Genomic DNA, 20,163 nt, shown 5'->3' with positions numbered 1-20,163 from the left:
CTTCAGCATTTGTTGTCTGACAAATCTCTGACCTGCTGCTGTGCTGCATTTATTCACCAGTCAAATCAATATAATGGGATCAAGTGTCTAAACCTCATTAAACTGGAAGCAAATTGGAAGAGATCTTCATGTCCATCTAAAATATGAAAAACAATCTGTGATATACTAATTAATTCTAACAAATAATACAAGAATCAGCAACTAACTATAGAATTTTTGTGTTTGCCGTCTTACAGATTTCTTCTCTTTTTGTTTTTTGTCGCACTTAAATGTTTCAGATCATCAAACAAATTCAAGTATCAGACTCATCCTGGAGGTCAGAAAGAACCCAGAGCAACATCTAGAGTTCTGCAGACCTAATTAATCTCAGCTAAGGTCAGTGTTCATAATTCAACAATAAGAAAGAGACTGGACGTAAATGGCATCCGCGGGAGAGCTGCAGGGCGGAAACCGGCGCCGGCTCACATTTACCAAAGAGACACCTTTATGATCAACAAGACTTTTACAAAAAGCATTCTGTGAATTTGCTAGATAAAAGTGGAACATTTTGGAAAAGGTGCACAGTGTTTTATTTGACTTAAAACTAGCAAATGAAATTTAGAAACAGGATATGATATTGAGACATAAAAATATTGTGATGTTCTGGATACTTTTCTGGTTTGGGGCCCAGAAGACTTATCATACCTGATGGACAAGGGAGTAGCCAGTTCTGACCTTAAGCTCAAGCACAACTGAGTCATGCAGCAGTACAAGTAACCAAAACACACTAAATAAATTTTCTGAATCCTTAAAGAAATAAAATGAAGGTTTTGGAGTGGCCTAGTCAAAGCCCTTGCTTAAATCTGATAGAAATGCAGTGGAATGACCACTGACCACCAGAATCCAGCGTGGCTGGATTCTGTAAAGAAGAGTGGTGAAAATTCCTCCATGGTGATGAAAAGATTAATAATAATAATAATAATAATAACTTTTATTTAACCTGATTTGTCTCATTGAGATCAAAATATCTATTTTACTAAAGAGACCTGACCAAGACTGACAGCATGCAGAGAAAAAGATCCATTAACAAATGGCTTAATAGCAGTTGCTGTTGCCAAGGGTGATACAAACAGTTATTAAATTAGGGGAATAATTACTTCTTCATTAATGGTAAGAGCTATTTTTAAAGATTTATTTTCCTTTAATAAATGACATCAAAATAAAAAAAACTGCTTTGGGTGTTTATTTAGATTATCTTTGTGTAATTAAAACCTGTAAAATTCTCTCTCACGGCACTGCGGAAAATTTAAAAAATGCATGACAGCGAGAGAATTTCCTGCTTTCTGATATAAAATGCTCGGCTTTCATGGTTTTGTTCCCCTTCTACTTATAATCTAGACCAAAGGTTTGCCTCCAACCATGAATTAAAAAAAAATCTCAACAACAGCAGCATTTTCGCCAGCTGATTTCCCTCCTGCCATGACCGAGTTTGCAACAGAGAGAGGAAGAAGGTATGGGGCGGATCCAGTTTCTCATTGACTATTCCCTTGGTGAATCGAGCCCTGCTGCACTGAGTGATTGCTGTTCCCTGTGGCATCAATAATATAGGAGGAAGTTATTGTCCCTGCGCAGGCCGCAGTATCACAGAGCTGAAGCAGGCGGAGGGAGGGGCTGGTCCTTTCACCCGGCCCTCTTGGGTTTCAGAGCCCGCAGACAGTGCTTTGACTGCTCTTGTGCCCCTGCACAAGGCCCAATTGTACGTTTGTCCGACTGAGGCATAGAAGAGACTAAAACAGTGACAGGCTGCACAGTCCTGCTGACCCGGCCCCTTCGGTAAGACTACACCCCCAACAAGCCCAGTGTCACCAGATGAGTCCCAGCTCAATGGGGGATCAGTCAGCAGGAGACACTGGACGGTTCGAGAACAGGATAGATATCCTGGGTGTGATTAATATGATCCAGATTTTCACCTTGTTTACACACATAGCTGAGAGCTGTGACCTTCCTGTAACATCATAGTACATCAGAACGCCGAGAGCTAAAAAAACAGTGGTTATGTGTGCAAAGCTTTTGCCTGTAAAATGTTTGTTAGAATCGACACAAAACAGTGGAATAAATCCCACATTGGAAGCTTAAAATAAACGTAAACCTTAGGAACTAAGCAGTCATGCATCTCATACATCTAAAATAGCAGGGTAGTCGTGGTCAGTGGTGGGAGGGGTGCCAGAAAGAGAGTGAAAGGTAGAGAAAGTCACAGCGGTAGTGAAATAGAGACCCACTCAGAAGGAGGGCAGCGCACCGTGTAATGGATACAATAAGTTTAAAAAGACGCTGGAAGACACTTAAAGAAAAAAATGGATTATAACCACTGGTAAGTTAAAAATCTTTCTTTATTTCCTTGCTTTCTTTTTTTTACATATTAATAGAAAATAATGGCATATGTTTGAAATTAATTTAGCTTTTATGATGAACGTATGAATAAACTTTAGATATTCAAAGCTTTCGACTCTAATAGACTGTAGTTTGTCTGGTTTAATCACACTATGGAGACCTGGAAGCCTGCAGTGCAAGTCGTAAGGTGCAATGCAAGCCAGTCATTACGCTTTAATAATTTCTGACTGCTATAATGTTTATTCCTACTGCTTCATATATAAAAGATAAAACTCAATGAAAGTTAAACAGAGTTTTTGTTAAATCTACAGGGAAGAAAACTCTTAAAAGAAAAATGTGACACCAGTTTCGTGCTGCACATGCTGGCATGAGATGACGATGGTGAAGAAAGGGTCAGGAATGGCCGCTTTTAAATTCACAACCATCATAGTTTGTGCTGTTTTGGTTGGACAGAGGACAGGTGAGTAAGATACCATTGTGATTACCATGCTGGTAATTATTTGGGTCTGTGTGTTTTTCAAGGCTAGCTCAACCTGTCTCGTTTTTTTTTTTTTTTTTTTTGCTGTTTTAGGAGGTGAAAAAGTGGACCACAGAGATGCTCTCCTGAAGGAGATCGTCTCAAAATGGAGTAAAGAAGCAGGTTTGAGACCCCCACCTGAAACCAACAAGGACCAGTCTTTGCCCTCTTGGGTTAGAAGCATTATGGGGGGGTTAAAAACTTTTTTCCCCAGTAAGAACCTTCCTTCATTAAACAAGCCAATAGACAGACGCCGTCTCTCTGGATTCCTGTACAACATTTCTCTGTATCTGCAAGAGATGGGTGCTGAGCTGGAGGACGTACCCGCAGAGCAAGATGAGGACCAGCTCTGGGAGAAGGTGCTGCATTTCTTTCTCCAGTCTGAAGGCAACGCAGCCCTGAACCAGTGGAACGGCCATGTACCGCCCAGACCCAGCGTTAAAGTGCAGGACTGGTTTTTGTCCCTGAGAGGAAGTCCGCACTGGGACTGGCTGCTGGGGCTCCTGCAGAGTCTCATCACTCTGTCCGAGCGTCAGCCCCAGAGGCCAATCTTGGCTTTCTTATCTCAGAACTGGAGGACTGTGAGTGCTGTGCTGGAGGCGACACTGCAGGCTGTAATCAGCGGGACTTACGGCCAGGCCAGCGCAGGCCTTCAGGGCTTCATCTGTGCACTGAAGGGTCGTAGCGATTGCACCTTTAGTGTTAGCTGGCTTCAGCAGCTGCTGCAGTTCCTGGAAACACGCAACTGGAAGCCAGTGGTCAGTTTGCACCCAGCAGGTGAACCTGCAGGACACGGCAAGGGCCCCAGTGCATTTGGACGCTTTAAACCCTTCAGTTTGCCCCCTGAGGCCATGTTGAGGCAGGACAGGTTTTCAGCAAATGCATCTGCGGAAAACACGATGAGCATAGAGGACGAGTTGGACTCGGTGCAGAGCTTCCTGCTGCAGGCTTTGTCTCGTTCAGGTGGCGGGGATCGAGGCGGGCAGCAGGCCCAGAAAAACCTCGCTCTCGTGCAGAGTTTGGATGGACTGAGACGAGGCCTTCTGCACAGGGTGGGCAGTTCTGTCTACGGCAGCCTGAGGGAGAAAGTGTCACGAGTTACCATGGCGATACTCGACGATGTGAGCAGCCTGGTGGAAGTGCCGCAGCCCAACTTTCACGGCCGCTGCTCTGTGGGTGAGTATGAGAGATGAGATGATTATCTACCCAGCTGCCAGACATGTTAGGGATGACACAAAACATTCAAAGAGTCAGTCACAGTATCTAATTCTAAATATGTTTGATGATTTAAAAACAAAAAAAAAGCAATTGCAGTTCAAAGAGCAAATGCTTCTGTTGTGGATTATTACCAAACATTTGGATGCTCCTGAGAATAACCACAAAACAATCACCCACATAATGAAATAATCTTTTTATTTTTGCTAATAATTGGTGCTACAATTATTGATCACAAACTAAAATAAATGTAGCTGAAGACTTCTTGGGGACACCCATTCAATTAGCGACAACTGTGTAGTTTATCATTAGGTAAAATTATTGTGATGAGAATTGTGATCTATCAAGATAAAAAATAAAATCTTTTAATAAATGATTAAAAGGTTTTTTAGGTATACCTAAAGAAAACTGTGTATTTGGGATTAATAAGGTTTTAGTTAGTCCAATGATCGATTAATAGGAGCATGAATAAATATCAACAGACACTCATAAGTTGAAAATATGAGTAAATGCAATAACTGTGTGCTGTTTAGCAGTACTACACCACCACTCCATATACCTTGTGTAGTGAAGGTGTGTGCTTGATAATAGGTAAGTTTTATTTTAGGAACTGTGAAAAGTCACATCCATATTTCAGAAACTCCCCAGCAGAATCCTTACTTTTGTGATTATTGCAATTCATATGATAAACCTTTCAGTTCATATTACAATTTCTTTCATTTGATGCTATCTGCATGTTGTTTGGGGCTAATGCTCAAAAAATGCCTTCAATATTTGGGTTTTGAAACTCTTCAGAGACTTTAACTGGACCTGTGTAGTTTGGTTGGGTGAGATCAAGATTTATTTTTTCATTTATTTATTTTTTGTGACATTATGTTTTGGTTTTCTCTACAAATCTTAACCAAGGGTTGCCAATAAATTGTGCTCTGTGCTGAATTAAGCATATAAGTCCTTTTTAAGAGCTTAATCAGTCTGGCTCATGTTTCATGTGACAGTGACTGACACTGCTTTAAAATCTTTATAATCATTCAGTCCAGTGAAAGCTTCTGTTGTTGGCTCAGTTAAGCTCTTTATCCATCCATTGATGTCAGTAACATTATATCTTGGGCATTGTTAGCTGAGCTGAGCTGTTGCATCACTCATAGTTGTTCACTGCAGGGGGCTTCAGCTGCTTTTTCTACCATTCATTCATTTTGATTTCGCTTCGATTTTCAAACATTTGCCTCTGATTTTTCTTTCTTAAGGCAACTTAAGGCAGCTGATCCTGTGGTAAGTATATGTCATTGTTGAGGGGCAGTTTTTTTTTTTCTTTAATGTTTTCTTTGCGAAGACGTTCACACTCGAATAATTGTTTACATGGCTTTGCAGGGGGATCAGACATAATGTGACGTGGAACGCTCAGGCTTTGGGCGCCAGCTCTCAGGGTCTCCCAAGCTCACTCCCGTTTCTCTCCTGCCCCTCCACCCAGGAAGGGAAATTACAGTCACCTCCACTGCCAGCTCAGTCATCTTCAAAAAAGACTCTATCTTCACAGAAACCCTTCAAACAGACTCAAAGTCATAAACCCTCAGCTGCAGGTCCCAGACAGTTCACAGAGAGTAACAGGAAGCAGAAACAGATGGAGTTCTTCACCTCCACAGAAATTCTGGAGGCAGCGTGTAATGACTCCATCCCAGGCTTGACGGGTGTCTCAAACTTCACCGTCTTCCTCTACTGCAAACTGTTTGAAGGCGAGAACGGGTCGGGTAATCCTGCTGCGACTCATTTAGGGCTCGATCTGCATGCCACTTGCTCGGATGCAGCCTGGTACCTGTCTGCTGCTGAGGAGGACTTCTTCTGGGTCCATGTCTGCACTGAGTTCTTTGCCCATGAATTCAACAACACGGTGTGTGCCAACTCTTCTTTCTGGCTGCAGAAAGCACAGCAGGTAAAGAGTAAATTTTTAATGAGTGAAAACTTTTGTTTGAGAGTTTGAAAGTTGGCACAAACCTTCCTCAGGGAAACTGTGCAGGTTTAAAATTAAATTCCACCTGAAAAATGTGTAAAATTGATAATCACATTAAAATATATGAACGTGTACAGAATTTATCATTATCTACTAATTGATTAGTTTAATATCTATAGAATAATCAGTATAAAAGATTAATTCTTCTAGTGAAAGAGCTTCTTTTATACGTACTTTATGCAAGGAATGATGATTTACTACTTGTTTATGTTGTCAAATCACATAATAATGTATATATTATAATGCGAAGTTGGATTTACAATAAAATGAATAACATGTAATACAGTATTACACTTCTATTTACTCCATTAAGAACGGTTCCCTCTTAATAAGACTAAAACAACACTGGATATAGAAATAACCTGAAAAATACTGCTTCTTAACGAGAAAATTCAATGAGCTGATCAAATGTAAAAGTTTTATCAATAATCTATAATCTCTTTGAATTTTGAGGAAATAGATTGTCTTAATATGTCTCTGAATGTGAAACTGGATGCTGATTGTTTCTCTTTGGGTCCAAAAATAATTACTTCAGTTTTGTTTCAGCTGGAGAAAGTAATGACACATCGATACGTTGACTTAATCTATGCATCTACTCAGCACCTGAATATGTTTATAGTCACTTGGTGACATCATAAAGTAGAGCTGTGTCATCTGCATATGGTATGGTAACTAATCTAATTACTTGTTATAATTTGAGCTTGCAGGACCAGGTAGATATTAAATAAAAGGGTCCCAAGATGGAACTTTGAGGTACCCCACAAATGATTTTTGAAAAGTTATGTATTGATACAATGAAGTCCCTGTTCATTAGGTAGACTCTGACCAGTGAAGTACGGTTCCAGGGAGTCTGACCCAGCTCTCCAGTTGCTTAACTAGAATATCATGGTCAACAGTTTCAAATGCTGCACAGAGATCAAAAAATACCAGCACTGTCAGCCAATAATGACATCATCTCTATGACTTAAAAGTCTTAATTGACCAGTGTTAAAGTCATGAATTTTCAAACACTATGGTGAAAGTGAATAGATGTGTGTAAAAGGTGAGGTCTAATGTGATTGTATGCACTGGAATTGTTCACTAATCTCCATGCTTGTGTGTGCAGGCTGCAGCACTACAGGACTATCATTTCTTTAACCACACAAGCATCGATAACCTTTGTGTGCAGCTGTCAAGAGATGCAGCAGTGAATCCAGAACTCAGTGAGAACTGTCTGGCTCAGCTGGGCAGCAGGTCGCTCAATGCCGAAGCTTTCAGAAACTGCTTTCTTCCTAATAACTCGGTACTGATCTCAGCTCTTTGTGGCAGAGACTCCCCTGGTTCCCAGCAATCCTTGCCAGAAGGCAGCTGGGCTGCAGCATACTGCTCCAAGATTGACAACCTCACCTTTGACGACACATTCAGAGAGCCCTGTCAGTACAGAGAATGGACTGTGGAAAAGTTCACCAACTTCACACTGCTGGAGTTGTGTGGACAGACTCAGGGACTGAGAGAGCACATGTGTTTAAATGCTACGCTGTACAAGTCACTGGTAGGACTGATACCACAGTTTGCAGATGTCTGTTCAGATCTGCGGGCTCAGCAGGAAAGCAGTAAGTGCCTTCTGCAAAGGATTTTTGACATGCTTCCAGCACGATATGAGTTTGACACCTCCCAGCTGTGCGTGGAGCCGGCCCCAATGCTGATCGACCTCATACACAAGCTGAGTGTGTGTGAGATGGACGTTGGCGAGCAAGAGGGGTTTCTGGTGGTGCTGGGCTACGTGCTACGTGTCTTGGACTTTGTGGTGGGTCTGTCCTCGGGGCTGGACGAAGGAGAACGAGAGGCGAGACAGGGTCTGGGCCAGGCCATCCTCCTGTCCAGTCTCCTTGACAACACTTCCTGGGCCAGCTTGCAACCGGAGGCCTCCACGAGCGTCCTTCACACCGTGGGGGTCTTCCTGCGCAGAGAGCAGAACACCACCGTGAAGGAGGACCTGCTGAGCTGCTTCAGTGTAAGATGCACTTTTTCAATTCTCTTTCTGTCTCCAACACTAACAACAAGTCAGTAACCTGCTTCTGCTGTGACTTCAGCCCGTCCTCTGGGACCTCATCCAGCAAAATGGAAACTCGTCCGCTCTCAGGGTTCTGTTGCAGGTACTGCGTCTTCGCAGCTATAGTTGCATTTTGCAGAACTGATTGGCTCTCTTGACTTTTTGACGTTTTATTTCACTAGGAGTATCTCCAGATGCCAAAAGACAGCATTCGTTCTCTGGTGATGTCTGCAGAGAAAGAGGCTGTGAAGAGATTTATCTCCCACATGCATCAAAGTTGGGACCAGCTTCAAGTTGAAACCAGCCAGGTTAACTCCACAAGCTTGTTCATAGTTCTTAGGGTGAATTTCCACCATGCCTGCTTAGTCCACGTTAATCAAACTACAGTTTGTTTGCCTAGAATGTCCGGTTCGGTTGGGGAGGTGTGAATGCCCAATCAATGCGGATCAAGAAAGTGAACTCTAGTTCACCCCTAGGACCCTTGGTCAGATAAAAAGTACTCTGGCGTGGTTTTAATGCATATCGAATGCAAATAGACCAGAGATCTCTCCAAAAGCAGGAAACGGAATATAGGACAGGGCATTCTGGGTAAATTCAACCAAAACAAACATTAGTAGGAGAAATGAGTGATCTTTTACCAGACAAAAAAGAAATCCCACAGCTACTAAAATCTGATGCCACTCCATTTTTGTTTATATTTTGTGAAGAAGGAAGTTCGCTCAGTGTCTTTGTTTTTGTTTTTGGTGTCACTCCACCTCAGACAAGGTGAAGAACTGTTTTTTCAATGAGTTTGGATCATTTGACACAGTGCAGTGTCTAAACAAACTTCAGAAGCTGAAAATGTTATAAATGTTACAATTTTGGCCCCAATCGATCCGGGTCTATCTTAGTGTTACGTGTGAGAGCACCCTTAATGTTATGCTAAAGCAGTTTCTGTTGGTTCTCATGAGCAAAGCAAAGACAGAGTTCATTACCTATTTCATAATGTTTTGTACTTTTTTGTGGTTATTTCAGAGCTATTTAAATAAATCTACATGTGTCTTCTCTCATCTTGTTTAATTTTCCATTTCAGGCCTCTCAACAAGAGTTGCAGGCCATGGAGACAATGACAGCGGCTTTCATCCACAAGTTCCCCAGAGTGACCCCAGAGCTCTTTGTTGACCTTTCTCAGTTCATCCCCTTCATGTCTGTTTCTGACATAATGAACTTCCCAGCCTCCTTGATTGTGAACGACAGCGTGTGAGTCACCGGTAGAGTATTTAACATTTAATTTAAAAATGATTCTCCTCCAACGATCTTTCTGTTGTTGCTCCTCAGGCTGACAGCCATTCGTGACCACAGTTCAGAGATGAAGTCGTTGCAGAAGAAGGCTTTTGTGAAACGACTGCTGCAGTCGAACATGGTGGGCGACGTGCCCACATGGCCTCCGTACTTCCTCAGCTCCATCCTCCCACTTCTGCCTTACCTACCTGTCCATCATTTTCAGCAGCTGACCTCTCAACAGGTCAGAGATAAAATAAAAGCACCTCAGGTCACTGCAGTGCTGAATAAGGAGAAACACTAAATATTGAGCTGGAAAGTCTTCTATGTTGTTTCAAGAAAAACAAAACATATGGAATAATAATTAAGCCTGATGGGTTATGCAGTTACTGAATTTATATTCTGTGCCTTTGTGTACTTTGTTATTTTTAGTAAATTTTCTTTTAATTAGTTTCGACATTTCACTGATTCTCTCCTCAGCTGTCTCCTCTGATGGAGTTGATAGGCAACAGCAGTCTGGATGGCGTGCGGGGCCGCCATATGCTACGGACAATTTTTAGTAAGAGAAAGAACCTAACTGGTGATGACCTGCTGAGGTGGGACTGAGATTCTTTATGTTTATTTATGTTTGGGTCACTATAGGACTTGTAACTGTGTTGTAATTACAAGCAGCATGCAGCTGATCCTTTGGAAACTCATATTTACAAGACTTGTTTGAACTTACCTTTGATTTGAAGAAAAGCAAGGTAAAGAATAAAGTACTTTTCCAGATTAGGAGTTCTCGCGTGCTACTTGGATCCTGCAGAACTGGGTTTATATCTCCAGGACCCAGCTGTGTCCTCTGCTCTCTGGCAGCAGCTGTCTCAGTGCATTTCCGAGGGTCTCATCAGTTCCAGCGGCAGGGTGAGTTGCACACCACTTGGATCACTTGCAGCATAAACTAGAGTTTGTTTTTATGTGCTGTTATAAGTTGCTTGACTGACTCTGCTTAACTATGTTTCATGGACACTACAGCTGTCATCCTGGTTGATCCCAGCAGTATCAAGCAGGCTGAACATCAGCAGCGTGACATCTTCAGAGCTGTCTGCACTCAGCGGTTTGCTGCCCCAGTTAGGAGCCTCCTTCCTGCTGTCACTCACCTCACAACGACTGCTGGAAATCCTGTCACAGCCGGGTTTTCACACATTTTCACCAGCGCAGGTCAGCAGGGAGCGAGTGCTTCTTCACACTTTTAGTTTTGCATTATTCTGCTTTGCTTTTGTGGCTTTCTTGTCTGTTTCAGCCCAGTGGGTGTGTAATAATGAGCAGAATATCTTACAATAAAGGTTTTCAAAAGCCTTTCATTTCTTTTCCCAAAGATCCTGTGTGGAACAGAGATGCATGTTGCTTTTCCACAAAAATCGAAAACTGATTTTGATTGAAAAGTTAAATTTAAAATAAATCTTTTGAATAATTTTCATTTTTTCTGTTAATATGTCATTTATGTGCAAATCTGACAGAGTTGTACCCAAAAGACTTGCATCTATAATTGCAGTGAGAGGTTTTCATTAATAAAGAAATGATGACAATTATGCAAACAGTACTACACTGAAGTTCATAGGTTTATGTGACATGATGTGTATAAGTTGTAATACCATTACCGTTTAAAATGCGTGAATTTTCTTTGAAAGTCAACTCTTTTGTTGTATAACACATTTTTCCATCCTCTTCTCAGTCATTTCAAATTTTATCCAAGATCAAAAAAGACAGCAATGTAAGTAATAACGTCCAGAACATTTGCACTGACTGTCAGCCATCTGCACTCTCAACACAGTGTCCCTCTCCTCCTGCCAGCTTTCTGTGGAAAACCTGTGCAGCCTGAAGCCGTTACTCTCCGGTCTCTTCCCCGCTGCGCTCCAAGACCTCCGGTGGACTGATTTCAGTGAGGATGCCCACTGTCCGTGCTGGAGAAGGCTGCAAATTGAGCTCAAGCCTGGACACAGAGCCATGTTATTCAATGCAATGCAGGAGGTGATGCTGCTTTGTCGCCTTAGAGCATCACTTCTCACCGTCTTCTCCTTTCTTAGTTTGCTGAGGACTTCATGTCACATGCTGCATGCCACATTTTAAAGTTTCAGTCTCAATACTCAGTCTTAAATGGTGAATGAATCAGATTAATTTGTACTTTCAGGAACAGCAGTAGTGTCTAATATCTATTTTTATTGGTTGTTTATTGACAGACTCTCCACAAAGACTCGAGGAACTTCTCTCAGCAGGCAAACTGTCTGCTTCCCTTTGTCCCTCTCAGAAAACTGATACCAGCTATGAGTGGCGACACCATTTGGAGAGGCATTAGCGCATACAGAGATGTACAGTGGTCTCCACAGCAGGTACATATTCTTCTATAATCTGCTCCTGTGTGCAGCCTCGCGTTTCTGTGAAACGTCAACAGTGGGTAAAAAGGAGAATCTTCTCAGCTTGGTGTCTTGCTCCCTTTTATCTGCAACCCATTAGATATGCTTCAGATGAGCCTTTCAGGATATTAATCCTCCGTTCACATCAGCTGCCATCAGACTAATTACTTTGGATGTAGTACAATAGTGTGCTGGAGTGTGGCATAAATTAATAATGGCTGCCTTAGAGGGATTTTTATCACAGCCAAGAATGTATGAGCGCGCTTTCACCACCTGTTCTCAGCCTAACAAGACCTGAATTAATTTAATAAAGATCACCCTTTTCACTTACGCTGAAATCTACGACACACTGTCCATATTATGATCTGAATCTTAAACATGGTTAGATATTAGAGTTTATACTAAAGCCAGTACTGCTGTATTGATATAAATTACAATGCAACCTTAATTTGTATGTTTGCTGTTAAGCAGGAATTAATCTTATTGCAAACAAAAAATATTTTTGGCCATTTTTAGCAGCAAAGTTTTGCCTGGAGCAGCTGCTCTCCTGCTGATATGCTTATAAAACCACTCAGTGTTTTGTTTCCATGGAAGAAAAATATTGTTCTTGGCTTAAGAGTTGTCTGAAAAAAAGTAATAATAGGACATGAATCAAACTTCGTACAAGTCTGAAAAATGTAATCTTTGCTTCTAAAAAGCATTAAAAAAAGTTTTTAACTGTTTTAAACCAATACTTTAGGGTAGGGGTCAGTAACCTTTAGAACTTGTTTCAGTCATTTTCTGACAATACATAATACTGCCCCTTTAAAACGTACAATAATCTCTCATTTTTATGCACAGGCTCAATTTCTGTTCAGACAGATCTATGAATTCAAAACTATCACCATCAAGACGGTGAAGTAAGTCTGACCTTCTGTATTCCTACTTTTGATCCTGCAGCATAACCACACCACTTAGATTTCCAGTAATAATCAACAATGTCCTCTCTGCTGCCAACAGAGACCTGGGTCATGTTGCTGCTGGAATGAGTTGTGACTTTGTGAGGCGTTTGACCAACCACACAGATTTTACTGAGCTGCTTCAGTTTTTGACTGATCTACCTGGAGGTCCAAGACCAGCTCTGGTAAGAGGCAAACCTCATCCATGCAACCATAAAATGTAGCTATTTCCGAACAAACCGTTCAGAAATAATGTTTACGCTATTTTTATTATATTTCCAGCGAAAATGCCTTGTAGATGAGCTACGGAAACAACCTGAACTTGACCTCGGTTCTTTGAGTTCTGGGTTTGCAGCAACATTACCGTAAGTAAGCGAAGTGTGTTTTAGGTAAACAAAGCGCATTTCTCCAGTAACTACATTTGAAACTGTTTGTTTATTTTCCAGGGTAACAATGCTAGAGAACCTGTCAAATGCATCTGTCAGAGGAATCCTGAGCCACATTCAGCTACACTTTCTTGATTTCCTGAGACTGCCTCATTATAAGCAGACAAGTTTAGCTGAGAAGGCCTTATCTGAGCTGGTAAGGTACTACTGTAACTTCACAAATGCCTTATTTACTGCAAGATGTGAACATGGTTGCACACTGCAATATGTTTGAGGTGAGAAAGTGTGATTGGAAAGCAGATGGCGGTGTAATTTTAAACACTAATTAGTGGAATAGGAAATCACAGGTTTGTGTTAAGGTAATTGAAGTGATAAAAAGCTGCCATGACAATTCAGAGGAAACACCAACTCAGGAACAATTTTCTTAGGAAATCTAAACCAGGCTGAGTGATGGGGAGTCATAAAATATTAAAAGTAATATTTGTTAGCTCAGAAGCAGATGGAAAATGATTTGGAAGTAGTCTTCTTTTCGCTCAGCAGTTTTTACTGAAGTGGAATGATGACGTTGTGAAGTCAAGCTAATCTAGAGCATCTCTGTGTTTGTGTTGTGCCACAGGGTTCTTCTCTGGCTCAGGGCGCGATTGATGGCGCCCTTCTGGATGTCCTGGGGCCTCTGTTGCCGTTTTTGGACAGGGACAGTCTGGCTCTGGTGGACAGAGGAGCGCTGGCTCTGCGGCTGGAAGAGATGAGGAGTTTCTGCCTTCCCAAAGAGGCGCTCAGAGACTTTAGTGACCTTCTCACTCAGAGAGATTTGCTTGGGTAAGACATTTTCACCTCCGCATGGATTAGCTGATTGGTATGATGGATGTAGAGTCTAAGTTTGGCTATCTTTGACTGAAAGTGCTGTCCACAGTTTACAGTTTGTGTTTCATGCATTGCTTACATATAGACATTGGTTTAATAAAGCAGGAGTAATGGTAACATTACATGTGGTTATTTGCCAGAAATCCATCCAAATGGCAGGTTGGGGATGTTGAGCATCTGGGAAGGTTGGTGTTTGCTCTCTCAACAAAGCAGATCAACTCCATCCCCCTGGTAAGAGTCTCAAATAAACTAATTTGTAAACTAATTCAGACTAGTTACTTCTGTTAATCTACGAGAATAATTCAAACAAATCTTTTTCTGTAAATTTATCATCTTGCTTTTATTGAACAGACGGTATTAAACAAGACTACAGTGGAGCAGGTTCTGGTGGGTCAAAAGCGCTGGGAGAAAAGTCAGGTCGGTGGGATCTGTATTAGTCAGTGTGTGGACCAACAGTACCACAGAAAGCAGACCTGGAGTCTAATTCGAGGAATTGTCAAAGCACGAAACCGGAGGGCGAAAGGTTAAACACATGCTTCCAATCAACTGAATCTGAAACATTTTACATGTGAACTACATTTTAATTATAGCACTGGTTTCGCCTGTGTGTTTTACTTAGTTCCAGTCCCAAGCTGTGCGGACATCAGAGGAACGTTCCCGTCTGCTTGGACCCCCACCCAGCTTCGCCGCATGTCCCTAGACGAGCTGAAGGAGTGTGTGGAAGTCTTTGGTCAGGATCCGTCGCTGAGCTCTGAGCAGCGACGGTCGCTCTGGGTGAAGCTCAGGCAGGTCAGAGAAACTCCACAAGACAACACAACCCTCACAACAAAAGCAAGGCATTTTCACACAGTTCTTCCTGCGACATACACAATATTTTGTGGTAAATTAATAAATTCTCACCATTTACGAGATCTCTGGAGGCAAAAATGTGCAAACTAACATTTGTTCATTTTTGTACTTCCATTTGGGTCTACTGCCTCTAAAAACAGGCCAAGCGCTAAAAATAAACTCCCTGCCATTTTTTGGCAATAAGTTCATGTTTTTTGGCGTCTCTAAAATGACCTGTTTCGAAACCCTTCCGAATGTAACGTCACAAATCAGCAGGCACTGCCTCTCACCTAGCAACCCAGGCAAAGCCCAGCCCGTTACCTAGCAACCCAAGCAAAGCCCAGCCCGTCACCTAGCAACCCAAGCTGAGTTCCATGCTTTTCATCAATCTCACATTTCTGTTTTTAAAAATAGTTTTTTTTTTATTGGTCTGATGCAATATTCTAAATGCCATGCTTTAATTACCTTTAAGTGTAAAATAATCAGAATGAAGAGGAATAAATGCTTTCAAACATCCATCTGTATGTAATTGTTCTATAAATGTGTCAAAGTTCTTGAAATAAATTGGCTCTTCAGTAATATTCAAATTTTTTAAAATGGGTCTATAAATGCACAACACACTGTTTAGATTTTTATTTTAAAGTTGAAATTAAAACCACGGTACTCCATGTTAAAGTTTGTTGCTGTAAAGGATATGAATCCGAAATGTCCTGACATATTCTGTGGATGAACTCTGCTTCGTTTGATGCAGTCCTTGAGTCCGATCAGGGAGCTGAGAGCGGATCAGGTGCTAGCTTTGGGATCATTGTTGACAGAGATGGGAGACAGAGAGCTTCAGGACACCAGTCTCACTGATCTGGGCGTGCTGGTACATCTGGGCTCACTGACGAACTGGACCCCTCGAAAAGTAACTTCCTCTTTCTAGATCTACAATTTGATAAAAGCTTGAATTTGCATAGTAATAGTCATTGAACGCTGGTGTTCACCTTTCTCAGATGAGAGCGGTGGTTTTAAGTGTGCTGAGGAAAAGCGGTCTGAAAGTGGAGCATTTATCAGTTGTTGATATGGCAACGCTTGGCCATTTGATCTGCGGTCTGAACCCCACAGAGATTAAACGCCTGAGCCCCTACAACCTCAGGTGGGTCAAATATGCAACGTAGATCTAATATTTTCTAAATGATTGAAAATCTCATAAAAACATAAATAATCAGACATTTGATAAATACATTTATTTATTTCAATCAGGTTTTTAAAAATAAAGAAAACAAATAACCAGTAGGCCAAGAGAAAACATTTGCATACATAACCAAGAAACAAATAAATAAGCTTACCACTCTTTTTCGTTTTGAAAAGGAGTGGGAAGAAGTGAACACTTATCTAATACTAACCCTTATCTTAGTTTAATTAAATATATCACTTACCAACACAGTAATTATCAGAAATGTGTAATTAAAAACATGTTGCATTATTCATATGCCTGTTCAATTTACTGTGCTAATGAACCTACAAAAAAATTATATTACAGAAAAGATAAATGATTACAAACTGACTTTCATAACAGGACAAGGACTTTTTATTATTATTATTATTATTATTATTATTATTATTATTATTATTATCATTATTTTTATTATCACTATTATCAAATTATTATTATTATCATTATCATTATTATTATTATTATTATTATTATTATTGTTATCAAATTATCATTATTATCTTATTATTATTATTATTATTATGATCATTATTATTATTATTATCATTATTATTATTATTATTATTATTATTATTGTTATTGCGTGCAACAATGACTTTTCTAAGTTACAACCAGACTTGCAGCCTCAGAATAATTACTAACTGCAGCTTTAAACCATAATATATGACACTTTCAAATTCAGTTGTATAACCAACAAATAAAATAAAAATAAAAAGCTAATGATGATAGTAATGTCACAATAATAATTTACTCATATTTGTAACAGTAACACAAAAGAATTAAGAAAGAAACTCGTTGTCATACATGTTTGTGTCGATCCCCTACTTCCCATTGTGAGTAATATAGTTTAATATTTATTTTTAAACTTTTTGATTCTCGGGCACTGTTTTAAATCCATATTCAGTCCGTTCTATTGTTTGACTCCAGTGATACAAAATTGTTTCATAGTTGTTCATCATGTTATTAGTAGAAGGAAATATAGCAGTTTTCTGTGCAGCATGACAGAGTGAGCTGATTCTAGAAGATAAAACGAATGAACACGTCAACTGTACGACTGGTGGCATCTTAACAACACAACTCCTGTGAACCTGCAGCGTGGCCGTCCTGTTCCTGCGGGAAACGACCCTGCCCTGCACAGAGCAGCAGATGGAGGCGCTGACAAACTGCCTGGCCAGAGCGGAGGCCTTTGGTCCTGTCAGTGCTTGGAGGCCGGAGATTTTCACTGAAATCGGGACACTTGCAGGTACAGTGGAGCACTTTATTCCTCGGGGTGCTAACTTTCTGTGCACAGACTTCTAAAATTCGTCTTAGATTCAAAGAGTGAGAAGGGTTATGGTTGAAAATGGCAGCTGTTAGACAGACAGGTCCAATTAAAACATTCCCGGAGGGTTAAGGTTTGAGAAGGAGGAAGGAAAAGTTGTTTTGAACACTTTTTCTGTGATTTGAAATTAGAAACATTAATTACCTGACTTCAGTGTTTGTGCGTGTTTCCAGCGGGCCTGCCTGATATAGTGCTGTCAGCTCTGCTGCAAGAACAAATGGAGGGAATCACCCCTGAAGCTGTAGCGCTGATGTCTCCGAAAAAGATGGCAGTGAGTTATACTTGTTAATAAAAAGGTGTTTATGCAGATGAACCTGCAGTATCAATGCAGGCTAACAGGCAAGTTACAGCACAGATGACAAGCTTTATGCACATAAGCTGCAAATGACCACAATTTATTTAAATACATATTTTTAAATTGTAATAAAGAGGGAAATACATACCTCAGATTAATTTGAACAACTCCTATAATTAATATTTGAATGAATTATACAATATGTAATGAAATACTTACATTTTGATTATAATTTGATTTAATTAGATGTATATAATAATTTTAATTTTTTAGTATGTCGTTAATAATTGTGTAGCCTTGGATTAATAAGCTATAATGACAGTTTAATTTATTTCATCATAGACATGTCATGAAGAAAATATGAAACAAGTATTAATAAGTTTAACAAACAATAATAGCATGTTATAATTACTGATTTACATTTTAGTAATTTAATCTTGTATTTACTAAATAGTGGATCAGCTAGCATTTTGAATTTTTACATTTCTCTGACAGTCACTACCTTTACAAATAAAGCTTTACAAAAACTTTTGCAGTCATTTTATTAAAATCATTATTTTCTAATTCTTTAAGCAGCAATCACATTAAGGATTTTCATGGTTTCCAAAACTGAAATGAAACATTTCTTACATTTACAAAATAATTGTAAGGTCTTCATACTTATAAATGAAACATGCTTCCCAATACAAAACATGATCAGTTATTACAACATTAAGATTACTGCAAACCTTTTGGAATATTCTAATACTTTCAGGGATTACGTATTGAATATCTGCTTTGTTTTTGCACTGGATTTATGATGTAGTTTTGCACAATATAAGTGTAGACACATTCGTGCCACTCAGGTCCTGCTGACAGGAATAAATTTGACTTGTTTTTTGCATTTTATTGCAGTTTTCCTGCCTTTAGCCGCTTATACAGCGGTTGCAGAATTAATGAAAGACGTAGAGAGAGAAATATTCAATAACAGGAAAGATTTTAATGCTCTGCTGTAGATATTAAAAAAACAGTAAAAAGACTGATAATCTGAACATATTCATTCAAAGATAAAAAGTATGGATTGACATGAGGAGGATACTTAGTACTTTCTAGAAACATTCCTATCCTGTTTTTTTTTTTAAATCCACTGGTGTAGCAGGTTGGTTTTTCCCATATTGCAATAGCATCAGCTCTCTGTAGATTTTCACTCTATCCATATGACTCAAAATGCTCTGCTGTTTCAGAATCTAAAGTAGGTCTGCTCTGATTGCATTTCACATAAATATACATCAATATAGGGGGGTTTTCCTCTAGATGAATTCATCATACCTCATTCAAATGTGAGGAAGCTGCTTCAGAACAGAGAGAAACTCTCCCAGGACGTCTCTGCTCTCATTTGCACACATTCACAGTGAGCAAAACGCTTGGTGAATTTCTCCCAACAACTTTGACTTGTCATGACTTGATTATAGGACTTGTTTTGACTGGAAAAGTCCAAAAATGTCTTTCAATGAACTTGATGTGCAGAACTGTAAAATAAGTCAAAAGCATTCTGTTGCAACAATCAAGGCTCAAGTAAGAAAGAGAAACCATTATTTGTTTTAAATTGAATTTAATAACAAAAATATTTTCAGTAAAAGGAAAAAATGTCAAATTATAATCCTGACTTTAATTTAGTTGATTTGCAACGATGTGATTTGCAATCTTCTCTTGTTAATCAGGACAACTCAGAAATGTTTAATGAATTGAAGCAGTTTAGTAACCAGCTTTCAGCCACAGAACATGTTTTACTTTAGCAGCCTACTTACACTGGACAGACAGACTGTGAAAGATAACAGTGTTTTTAGTGAAGATTTAAGGCACTTTTCTTTTGCTTTAAGTGTGAAATAAATCAGACCCAGTTTCCCGATTTGCTTTTAACTCTGCTCTGATCTTTTTGCAAAAATTGAAGCAGGATTATTATGTGTTAATCAATAAAAACTGACAGATGGACACAATTTTCTTTTAAAAAGAATAATGAAAAGCTAAAGCTTTTCAATAATACAACAATAATATTCATTATTGTTGTATTACAGCAACAGTTTGACCGTGTTTCTTGTTCTGTGCTACAGGTGGTGTTCAGTGCAGTGCAGTTATCGTGGCTGAGTGCAGAGCAGGCGTGGGCCGTCACAGAGGAGCAGTGGGCAGAGCTGGACGCCGAACAGAGGCACGCTGTTGGGCTGGCTCGCTACGAGGGAGACGTCCTGATGGAGCTCAGAGGTATGTTCTTGTTTTGTTTTCTGAGAAAACTGCAGCCAGCCTTTCTCTTGTAAAGAGTCTGTTTGTGTCAAACCGTGTGAGCTCAGTTGTGATGAATTCTGCTCCATGTTTTCTGCAGGACGAAACTCTTCTCCATCACTCCTGAACATGGACAGCTTCGCTCTGTGCTCACTGGCTCTGTGCCTTTTGTTACAGCAGCTAATTTAAAATAATGGGGAAAAAAAATGATTCTCACATTGACTTCTCCTGGTATTATATTTGTAATGCAAATAAATATTTTCA

General features: G+C 39.9%; 3 protein-coding genes across 4 annotated transcripts in view; all 3 read left to right on the top strand.

The window, feature by feature from the left end:
• Window positions 1-557, top strand: part of LOC114143742 (dynein regulatory complex subunit 4-like) — a 5,635-nt gene extending 5,078 nt beyond the window's left edge. Inside the window, exon 12 of one of the 2 annotated variants that reach the window (XR_003595305.1) lies at window positions 279-557. The gene's annotated coding sequence lies outside the window, so the exon portion shown is untranslated. Of the gene's footprint in view, window positions 1-236 lie in introns of both variants that reach the window. The other variant, XR_003595304.1, reaches the window with a different exon arrangement.
• Window positions 1-7,609, top strand: part of LOC114143743 (transcription factor E2F4-like) — an 18,339-nt gene extending 10,730 nt beyond the window's left edge. Inside the window, exon 10 of the mRNA XM_028016044.1 lies at window positions 7,599-7,609. The gene's annotated coding sequence lies outside the window, so the exon portion shown is untranslated. The remainder of the gene's footprint in view (window positions 1-7,598) is intronic.
• LOC114143741 (stereocilin) lies at window positions 2,667-20,163 on the top strand. Its single transcript, XM_028016041.1, has 29 exons — window positions 2,667-2,830; window positions 2,942-4,063; window positions 5,347-5,371; window positions 5,471-6,029; window positions 7,213-8,100; window positions 8,180-8,242; window positions 8,322-8,447; window positions 9,212-9,378; window positions 9,457-9,643; window positions 9,880-9,995; window positions 10,170-10,302; window positions 10,414-10,599; window positions 11,114-11,152; window positions 11,233-11,409; window positions 11,619-11,768; window positions 12,633-12,691; window positions 12,792-12,915; window positions 13,013-13,095; window positions 13,177-13,312; window positions 13,733-13,935; window positions 14,121-14,211; window positions 14,332-14,503; window positions 14,600-14,769; window positions 15,560-15,715; window positions 15,804-15,946; window positions 17,122-17,270; window positions 17,522-17,619; window positions 19,734-19,881; window positions 20,000-20,163. Exons 1-29 carry the CDS (start codon window positions 2,743-2,745, stop codon window positions 20,086-20,088), a joined length of 5,847 nt encoding a protein of 1,948 aa, XP_027871842.1. The 5' UTR covers window positions 2,667-2,742; the 3' UTR covers window positions 20,089-20,163.

The sequence above is a fragment of the Xiphophorus couchianus genome, chromosome 4 (genome assembly GCF_001444195.1).
Source record: "Xiphophorus couchianus chromosome 4, X_couchianus-1.0, whole genome shotgun sequence".
Taxonomy (NCBI): Eukaryota; Metazoa; Chordata; class Actinopteri; order Cyprinodontiformes; family Poeciliidae; genus Xiphophorus; species Xiphophorus couchianus.
Note: the sequence above shows the minus strand (reverse complement) of the source record. Positions and strands in the feature narration are given on the sequence as shown.

Excerpts from the sequence above, each read along its gene's own strand:
- LOC114143741 (XM_028016041.1), top strand. The coding sequence starts at position 2,743 with ATGACGATGGTGAAGAAAGGGTCAGGAATGGCCGCTTTTAAATTCACA. Across the intron at positions 2,831-2,941 it reads TTTGGTTGGACAGAGGACAG|GAGGTGAAAAAGTGGACCAC; the intron begins GTGAGTAAGATA and ends TTGCTGTTTTAG. Across the intron at positions 12,916-13,012 it reads GAGGTCCAAGACCAGCTCTG|CGAAAATGCCTTGTAGATGA; the intron begins GTAAGAGGCAAA and ends TTATATTTCCAG.